We start from the raw sequence: 10,103 nt of genomic DNA, 5'->3' as shown, positions 1-10,103 counted from the left end.
AGAATGAAAAAAAATGGAGTTGAGCTAGGATGTGGAGTTGAGTATTATAGGAGTAGAGCATTGTTTTTGAGTGGAGAGATGCCAAACAGGCCCCTAGTGCTAGTGATTTTATTACCAGAAAATATTAAAAGCGAAATATTGTGTAGGTCTGTTCCCACACCATGCCGGAGCCGTTTTACAAACACTTCAAAGCATAACTAGGTTAGCCTAATTAACATTTTGTTGTTGGTGAGTAACCTAGTTATTAGCACACAAAATATGAGCGTATGAAATAATATTTTATAATCACAGAAATTTTCCCGCGAAGGATTTAATGTTTCTGTTGTTTCAAGGTTATTGATGGCATCCTTCCTCTTTTCAAAGAAAATGGCAATCTTGTCGCGGGGTACAATCTGAAAATATATCATGTTGTACACATCAGCCAAAGTTGAGATGCTTTGGCCAATTAAAACTCCAACTGTCCGATATATATATTTCTGAATGGGGACCAAGTGAGTAATTAATATCAGAAAACATATGGCCCTACAATCCACTTCTTGGCATCTCTTTTTGCTATAATCATAGTTTATATATACTCCCTCCGTATTGTAAAAGAAATCGTTTTGGACATGTTTTGGGTCAAATATTGGAAATACAAATCATCAATAAATTTTAAATTGTTGAATTTGCAAATGTGAAAATTATATGAATAGATTTGTTTTGAAAAATATTTTCATAAAAGTATACATATCTCACTTTTCTATAAATATTTTTTATAATAACAAGGGGTCAAAATTATGTTTTGGAAGTCGAAACGATTTTTTTATCAGCATGGAGGGAGTATATTTAAAAACGTGCCCTTCAAATGCACTGTCTGCCAGCCAGACCTTTTTTTTCAAAGAAAATGGAAATTCCAAGCCCTATTTTTGGGCCTTTTTGACCACCATCCGATGATCCATTCCACCCAGTTGCACGTCAAAGTACAGGCAATCGCGGTGGGCCACGGAACAAACCCAGGCGCCGGGCAGCCCCACCTCCACCCGGTCCCGGCGCAAAGCAAACAAACCCTAGCGAGCCGGACCCGGACCCTCTGATCCGGTGCGCCCGGTCAAACCCCCCTTCAGCCGGTCACGCTCCGCTCCGCTCCCCCAGGCCCCAACCACCTCCTCGCCTCCTCCCCCTCCACCTCGACGGAGCACTGCTCCCCCCGCCGCCGTCGCGCACACCCGCCTCCCTCGCCCAGTCCTCCCTCCTCACCGCCCTTTCCACCTGCAAGTGTTCCCTCTATTTCTCCCCGCGCTCACTCGCCGCGTGGATCGCCTCGGCCCCCTTTCCCCCCTCCCCGGCGGAGCGGCCAGGAGCCTGTTCCTGGGGGCAGCCGGCGGGCGGATGTTCGCGTCCTGGACGGAGATGGAGAGGCCGCTGGCTTGACGGATTGATCTCGGGGCGCCGCCTTTTTTGGGGGGGGCGTCCGCCGCGGCGGCCATGGAGAGAGGGGCGGGGAGCGAGCAGGGGTCGCCCGAGAGCGAAATGGGCGACGGCGACAACGACAGCGTCGGCTACGGCGCGGAGATGGAGGTGGACGCCGGGAGCGGCTCGGCCGGGGCCTCGGCGCCGGCGAGCTCGGCGTCGGCATCCGCCTGCGCCTCCGCGTCGGCGTACGCCGCGCGCGCCGGCGCCTACGACGGGGTCGACCCGTTCGAGGGCATGGAGTTCGACGACGAGGAGGACGCCTGGACGTTCTACAACGTGTACGCCCACCGCGTGGGCTTCAGCACCCGGATTAGCGTCATGCACCGGTCGCGCCGGGACGGCTCCGTCATGTCGCGCCAGTTCGTCTGCGCCAAGGAGGGGTTCCGCACCTACCGGGGGAAGAACGAGGTTGCCCGTGCTGATGCGGCCGACGCAGGTGACGAGGATAGTGCGAGGGGCCGGCGGACACGGGCTGTCACCAGGGTTGGCTGCAAGGCCATGATCCGGGTGAAGAAGCAGGACAACGGCCGGTGGACTGTCACCAAGCTGGAGACTGCTCACAACCATCCGTTGGTCCCTGCGAACCAGGCACATTGTCTGCGCCCGCACAAGCCACTGTCGGAGTGTGGGAAGCAGCGGCCATTTGGGGGGCATCGAAATGGTGGTACACTTCTGTCAATTGAACCGCCGCAAACACCTCTTACGCCGTCTGTGCCTCAAACAAGTATAGCTCAAGTGGTTCCTCAGTATGTTTCGGATGGTATCGGGAATGACACTAGAGTGATTTTGGATTACGTTAAGCGCATGCAAGCTGAAGACCCAGCGTTCTTTTATGCCATGCAGTTTGTTGAGGGGCGCCCAGTAGGGAATGTGTTCTGGGCTGATGCGAGAGCTAGGGCGGCATACAAAGACTTTGGAGATGCCATTGTCTTGGATGACTACTTCAAAAGGAGCAAGCATGAATTTCCACTTGTTGCTTTTACTGGAGTCAATCACCATTGCCAACCAGTCCTATTTGGATGTGCCATCATTGCAGATAACAATGAGGCATCATTTGTTTGGTTGTTTGAGACATTTCTCTTAGCGATGTCTGGTCAACACCCTGCATCTCTTACCATGGAGCATGATAATGCTTTACAGTCAGCTGCTGTGAAAGTTTTTCCTCTAACTAGGTTCCAGATTTGTAAGTGGCACATCATCAACGAAGCACGCGATAAGCTATCTCATCTCCTGAATGTATTCCCATCCTTCCATGAGGACTTTATCAATTGTATCAACATGTCTGAGACAATCGATGAGTTCGAAGCAAATTGGAAGGCATTAATCTCTAAGGTCAGCTCTCAAAATACTGAATGGCTCAACTCAATGTACAACTGTCGTCATAAATGGGTCCCAGTATACTTGAGGGATACATTCTTTGGGGATGTGGCATTAAAGCAGCAGTGTGCAACCAGGAGTTCGTTATTTGAAGGTTATATCAGTGCCAAGACTGATTCACAGTCATTCATTCAACAGTATGAAAAAGCTCTAGACTGTTGTTATGAGAAGGAGGTGAAGGAAGAATTTGAAACAAAATATTCACCTCCAGATATCAAGACATCATCTCCTATAGAGAGGCAAGGAGCGGAGTCATATACAAGGTCAATGTTTTTGAAATTCCAACAGGAATTGATTGATGCCTCTGTTTACACTGCTGAAATGGTAAAAGAGGAGGGCAGTGTTTCCACTTATGTAGTGACCAAATCTGAAGGAAGTGAGAAGGCTGTAACCGTTCAGTTTAGTTCCTCTGGAAGTTCTGCAACATGTAGCTGTCGGATGTTTGAATATTTTGGTATTGTCTGTAGGCACATACTTGCTGTGTTTGGTGTAAGAGGTGTCTCTGTGCTTCCTTCTCAGTATTTTGTAAAAAGATGGACAAAGAATGCCATGGATAGAAGCTCAAGCAAGAAAGTTGATGCAGTTAGCAGAGTTGAGGAGCCCAAGGAGGAGCAAAGAAGTAGTGCTGAAGATGATGAGCAGTCCCCAACGTGGCGTTACAACAGTTTGTGTCGTGAAGCGCTACGATATGCTGAAGAGGGAGCGTCATCATTAGAGGTTTATATTGTGGCCATGCAAGCTCTTCAAGAGGCTGCCAACAGGGTTAATATGGCCAAGAGAGGTATTGGACAGGTTGCACCATTAGCAGTGATGCCAATTGCAGCCCAACCACCAGAAAGTTTTGGAAAAATTCAGGAGATTAGTTCTAATAAGCAAAAGAAGAGAAAAAGGAATTCAAACAGCTCAAGGGAGAATGCTACATCAAATCAACTTATGTATGTGCAACAACCTGTTAATTTTCTTTTTGTTGCTTCTGGTTCATCAAGTGCTTTACAAGGGCCTAGTCAGCTAGTTGCTGCTGCTCCTATTTCTTTGAGTACCCAATATGGACAAACATCAGGCGTGAATAATTCAGTTGATGACAATATACCTCCTGCTTCTGTAGTTGATAAGTTTTCTGGGTTACCTGACCGAAATGCATCAGCATCAGCACCTTCATTAGGGAATCTGCAAGGGGGAGAAACAAATTCTACAGGAGCTGCTTCACAAATAAAAGAGGTATTATGCTGACTACCAGGTTCATATGCTGCATATTTTCAAATGTTCTATTCTAGCCAGTTCTTACAGAATTTCCAGGAAAAAGAGCACCATACCTGTTATACACACTTCTTTTCCAATTCCAAGTGATTTTAGGGTGAATTCTCGGTCATTTATAAGTGATGATCTACAACATCAATAGGAAATCTAACCATGTCTCCCAAATTGTCATTCCTTGTTTAATCAGTAATGTATTGTATGTGTCCATTGATCACCTTCTTCACTGGTCTCTTAGGATAAAATGGTAGAATAGGATGTCACATTGGACGCATATTGGATGAACAAGAACTATAGGGGATTAGGGTTGTTATATTGCACATATTCTTTAATGTGTGCTTGCAAGTCCAAGATGGAGAGATATTATGTCATAAGAAGGTTCAGAACCTTTTCCCACTTGCATTTTAACATAGGATACAAGGTTAAAAAATGCATATAGAGGGAATTTTCTCTTGTTAGCCAAATAAGTTGACTTTATGTATTTCTTTGCTTGTAGGCATTCTTGCCTATTGGATTAAGATTCTTGATACATCCAACCTTTTTATTTTATATTTGCATTATTCTTTTTTCTTCATTGGGGTTCTTGATTAGATATTGCTTGGCCTATCAATTTACTTCCTTTCACTTCCAAGTGAGAACCATTTAAATATTTTATCTTCTTTTCTCGAATGCATATAAGTAATTTATGATACTATGGATAGTCAGGTGTGACAGAATCAAGGGTTCATATTGTTTTTTCGATTTGCATTAGTAAAGGAAGTGTTAGAACCTGAAGTAATTTCATTTTGATTTACATAGCTGCCACTTTCTCGAAGTTACTTCGAATGATTCATTAATAGGGCGCTGGTAAACACTTAGCTTGAGGTTTTCTTGCTATGAATCATATCTATTAGTAAATGTTTAAAATATCTATGGACACAGGATTGTTGTGGCAAATCCAGATGAAGTGAGAACTGGGATGCTTTTGTTAGTTTGTATCAGGATATTGATGCATATCAATTATGGTTTGGATATGGCATGTTTGTTTTGTAACTGTCAATAGTGTAGTTTATGACAATGATGGTGTGCTTACCAATTTTAGTTCCAGGTCGGACATGTCAGAAATGTTGCATCTCATATATTGTAATCGTAGCATTTCTCTTTGTCTTGTTTTCTCTAGGATAAATATTATTAGCTTTATAGCTTATGTGGCTACCTATCTTTTATGAAAAAAATAAGTCTTTGATGTCTTCAATTGAGTCAAATAGTTAATAGCTGCAATCCTGTTTTCTTGACATCTAATTGGGTATTGTATGGGAGCTATTTCAGTTGCATCAGTCAAACAAGCATTTTATATTAGCCCTTTCTGAGAAAGTGATTTACTTTACAAGAATTTAGCACAGCAGTTAGTTAAGTTATTACCAGTAGAGACTATATCAAAGCCCCTCTTATTATAAGCCAAGCCGACGGTGTGGATTCCCTATATATGGATGGTAGGAACCACAGCCTGCTATACAGCCTACTGTTTGACTACTTTGGCTTGCCCAACTATGGCAGGCTTGACCTACTAGATTCTCACTCGAGAAAAGGTTGCTAAAGGTCGTTGTATGCTCTAGTGTGCTAAGTTGGTGATTGCCTTCCAACGTTATCGTATTCGTCTTCAAGAAAAACACAGTGCACAGCTTAGTTTTACTGTCATAGCTTCTTTCCCCCCTTGTACGCATGAGTAGCTCGTATTTCCTTATTACATGTACAGAGTTATTGCAGTTTCAATCATAATATGCTTCACTTGCTTCAGTGTTCTAACTGTAAGTCTATGGAATCTGCAGTACCATGAACTATCCCAAGCTAATGGTAACAGGGGATGCAGTGTAAATACATTAAACTCCAGTGCTGCGCCACAGCTTGTGACTGTTCCCATCGGATTGTGCCTTCCATCCATGGATGGCTCCAATATATCTGCAGGTATGTGTCACCATGAACCATGATTTTACTTGCTACTCAAATCTATAAACTATTCCAAACAAACATCCAATCTGAGTTCTTTTTTAAAAATGTCATAATTTGTGCCAATTTAGCCAGAACCTTTTATTTAAGCTGTAGCTGTGATATATACGAGGTATTTTGTTTTTTTAGAAGTTAGTGCATATATCATAATCCATTTTACTGACAGGGTTACTTTTGACGCAGCTGGTATGAACTCTGTAAATTCTGGAGATACCAATAGCAATGGCAAGTTGTCACTTGGTCTTCATCAACCCGAGTCATCTTCACAAACAAAAACGCTTGAGAGTATTGATCCTCGTGCAAATCTTGAGGGTTCTTCTATAAGGGCTGCAGCCATTGCAGCTGGTGCGCGCATCGCATCTCCATCTGATGCAGCTTCAATCATAAAAGCAGCACAGTCAAAAGGCGCCATACAAATCAGGCCTGGTGAAAACCTCCCAAATTACTTGAAACCACTAGCACCAAAACCGCTTTCCTCGCTACCACCGGTGAACACACCCCACTCAGTGCATGCAATCCCTGGCCAACACAGCTTTGGTGATTCTGCAGCCGCCAAGGATGCAATCTTTGGTTCCTCGGATGGCAGTGATGATGATGAGTACGATGACGATGACGACACTGATGATGAAGATGAGGGGCTGACTGGCGACGATGCGGAGCATGAATGAGGTCTTCTCTCCCTGCACTAACCTCCCCTAATGGCTTGTGAGGTGCTGATCTTTAACAACCTCTTCACCAATGGAATCACTTAGAGCATAGCTGTATACATGTAAGGTACCAGCTGTCACCTCCATGAGCCTAGAATTCTTCTTTAGTTTCTCTCTCACTTAGCATGCCTAGAAACCCCACTTGTTACCTAATCATAGACATTGAGCTCTCTGAATCTTTTTTTTTTCGGTTGGCTCCTGGTGAGGTTGGTCAGTCGGTGCGAGGGTCAGTTCACATGTGTAGCTTGCTAGCTATGTTATGTACAGCATGAGTTGTATGCTGGTGAACTGCTTTCAACAGTCCAAAATTTTGTACCCTTATTTTTCTCTTCCTGGAAAGAGACATGTCGACTTGAGCTTACAAAACCCTATTGCCCGTTGACTTGTCTTGGAAGAGTGGCTGGTTCGTTGGGGGAGGGGACAAAATTGATTCTTGGATCGCGACATGCTCCTGCGACATTTGAATTTGACGAAATTACTCTGCATAGCGACGCCCAAGCGGAAATGTATGTTAAAGTTTCCTTGAACAGGTTGTTGCTGACGCCTTTCGCTGACGGTGCTATGCGTCATCCAGATCCGTAGGTTTTTCAGATTCATGGCATGCCTGGGACGTGGTGCAACTTTTGTCTCGTAAAGGTTTAACATGCCAGTACGCGCATGCAATTTGGAGTACCGGCCCTGCCGCCCTGGTCGATGCATTTTTACCAGCATCAGCTAACTTTTGAAACATGAACGTGGCTTCGACAACAAATTAAACAGCAAGGATTGCAACATCGTGAGGTTTGAATTGTGTAGCTGCACGAAGCACACGATCAAAACGGCACTTGCCGCAATGAGCGTCTAACACTTATGACTGAACTCGTATCGTATAACTCCAAGAGCTTTTTCAAAATTTGCTCTTTGAATTATCATTTGGAGAGTTATTTGAGTGAAAATCATTTTCCATATTTTTGTCTTTTCCAACAGCTCTTCTTTATCTTATTTGTAGTCCAGAGAACCATCCTTACTCACCATCTTTGACTAACATGAAATCCGAAATAAAGGATATTTATCTTTGGATATTCATTTGAAGAGTCTGTTGGAGGCTAATTTTTCATCAAAATCTCTATTTCTATAGATTAGAGAAGATATAAAGAGTCTTTTGGAGATGCTCGTATTATTCTTTTTCCAAGCAGAAGTGCTCTCTGATTTATTTTTGTTTTGAAAAACCGTGCTCTCTGATTCTCTGAACCTTCGGACTGTGTGCACGTATATGCGGGCATGTCATCCGTCGTCCACCAACCCCGAAGGTAGGAGCACCTACCATGGCCCCATTTTCTCCTCCCTGGTGGGCCCCAAAGCCAGCAAGTGGGGCACAACATGTCTTGCTTCTGAGGATGATAGCCTAGCCCATGATCAAACAACCCTTTGTTCAACCAGAAAAAAAAATGCAGACACTCATGCAGCCTGTGTCTTGAGTGTGATGTAAGCCAGATTCAAGAAAAGTAGCTGGATGGAGCTTTCACGGTTGGTGGGGCTGGCAGGATGCAGGAGCTGCCCCTACTCCACTTGGGATGGTTGGAATGCTTGGGGAGTGCACATCTATTAGAATTGCATTAGTGTCATTATCGTCTAATCAGAGCCCACAAATAAACACTAACTTCAGTGGCGTCACACCTGCGCTACTCCACATTGTTTGGATGGAGTTCGGGGTTGTTTTGGGTAGCTCGCAGTTGGCGCATTTTTAAGAAGGAAACGAGGTTGCTTATGTTGCTAATACAGTTTCACCAATCGATCATTGTTTACAGTTTGAACAAATAATGCACGAAGAGAAATAGTTGACGTGTTGTCCCAACCTCTGACCGGTATCCATGTGACAGGGAAAATGCACAAGGAACAGCAAGGCAGCAAGCGAAACTGGTAGAAAAAAAGCGAACGTAAATGCTAACGAAGATAGTGAGAGATGGCCTGGTCCAGTTGGCGCCTAGCTAAACGGCGAGTAATGCGGTGAAGAACCGTAAACAAGCATGTTCCAGTAGCGAACTTATCCAAAGACTTGTATCACCTTACTGACTTGTCTTTCCGTGAGTGGCTTCAGTAGCACTGTTCAGGTCTTGGGTTCAACTCCCGGTGGGAGCGAATTTCAGACTGAGGTTAAAAAAATTCTCTCATCTATCTACATACCAAAGTACATGAAAATAGGTCTCCGCTCACCCCGACCCGCTCTCACATGGTTACGGTATGAAAATAAGTCTCGGCTCATCCCGGCCCGCTCTCACATGGTTACGGTATGGGTTACGGCGCCCCTGTGTAAGAGTGGGGCAGAGGTTCGGGGGTTTTCTCGGTCTGCGTGAAAAATCTTCTTATATTAATGCCTGGGGGACGGCTTGCCTCTCGCAGGTCGAGTTTTTTTTTGTCAAGTCTATGGTCACAAAAGTGAACAATTGTTTTCTATTTGTGCTCATGCACAAGTTCTTTTCCTTTTTTCCCAGGAAAAAAAAAACGAAGAAGAAAAGGAGGTGGAGTTCATTCACTGGGAGAGTGGGAGTGGACTTTGTCACATCACCAACAACCCCCATCCGTCCTGCACCTGCAAGCTCGTCTCACCAACATCTCCATATGCGTTTCTCTCGCCCTCGCCAACCCCCGCAGTACTTTTTTTCCTTTTCTTTCCTTTCCGATCCCATTTCTAGCTTGGTTGCCAGCTGGGCCTCGTTAATATTTCCCTGCCGAATTAAAATTTCCGTTTGTGATCCATTAGTTGGCATTCGGTGTCACGCTGTTCAGAGTTCGAAACTCAGATTGCAGCTGCTAGTGCTATTTTCTTTACATACATAAATTAGGACGTGACAAAAATAGTAAATTCACAATGTGTAGAGTGAAAAACTCAATCGAGTGCTCGAACATTGTGAATTTACTACAATAATCTGGATTGTTTCATTGGGCACATACAGGGGCGAAGCTACGTTCACTTACCATGGTGCATGTGAGACATGGTAAAACAAAAATTTACTTGGACACGACTCAATTTCATTATCTAAAATGTACCAGCTTTCTTCTAAACATTAGAGTGTGCACCAGTGTTATTTTTAACGTGGCTTTGCCCCTAGACACATAACCCTTTTGAGACACAAAGATTAAACCTAAAATGGTAAAACCTGAATCGTTTGATGTGAAATTCTCCTGAAATTTCAAATTCCGACTAGCCTTGGACCCATGTTGTTAAGCACGGAGGAGCTTAAACCCTCTCCCCCAAACTTGAGAGATATTTCGGCTGGGTACAGCACACACAGCCACCACCAACGAACGGGCTTTGCCAGATTGGCATCTCACCAAATCCCCGAGCGC

General features: G+C 44.4%; 1 protein-coding gene across 1 annotated transcript; it reads left to right on the top strand.

Moving 5' to 3' along the window:
• The first annotated feature begins 1,122 nt into the window (after positions 1-1,122).
• Positions 1,123-7,147, top strand: LOC120688329 (protein FAR1-RELATED SEQUENCE 5-like). Its single transcript, XM_039970606.1, has 3 exons — positions 1,123-4,047; positions 5,892-6,027; positions 6,253-7,147. The coding sequence occupies exons 1-3, from the start codon at positions 1,465-1,467 to the stop codon at positions 6,735-6,737; spliced, it is 3,204 nt and encodes a 1,067-aa protein (XP_039826540.1). The 5' UTR covers positions 1,123-1,464; the 3' UTR covers positions 6,738-7,147.
• Positions 7,148-10,103: the final 2,956 nt, after the last annotated feature.

The sequence above is a fragment of the Panicum virgatum genome, chromosome 9N (assembly GCF_016808335.1).
Source record: "Panicum virgatum strain AP13 chromosome 9N, P.virgatum_v5, whole genome shotgun sequence".
Taxonomy (NCBI): Eukaryota; Viridiplantae; Streptophyta; class Magnoliopsida; order Poales; family Poaceae; genus Panicum; species Panicum virgatum.
The sequence above is the reverse complement of the archived record's forward strand: the minus strand, read 5'-3'. Positions and strand labels throughout refer to the sequence as shown.

What these genes read in the sequence shown, in the direction of transcription:
- LOC120688329 (XM_039970606.1), top strand. Translation starts at nt 1,465, where the DNA reads ATGGAGAGAGGGGCGGGGAGCGAGCAGGGGTCGCCCGAGAGCGAAATG. An exon ending in CTGCTTCACAAATAAAAGAG is followed by an intron (nt 4,048 to 5,891) that starts GTATTATGCTGA and finishes TGGAATCTGCAG; the next exon opens with TACCATGAACTATCCCAAGC. An exon ending in TGGCTCCAATATATCTGCAG is followed by an intron (nt 6,028 to 6,252) that starts GTATGTGTCACC and finishes CTTTTGACGCAG; the next exon opens with CTGGTATGAACTCTGTAAAT.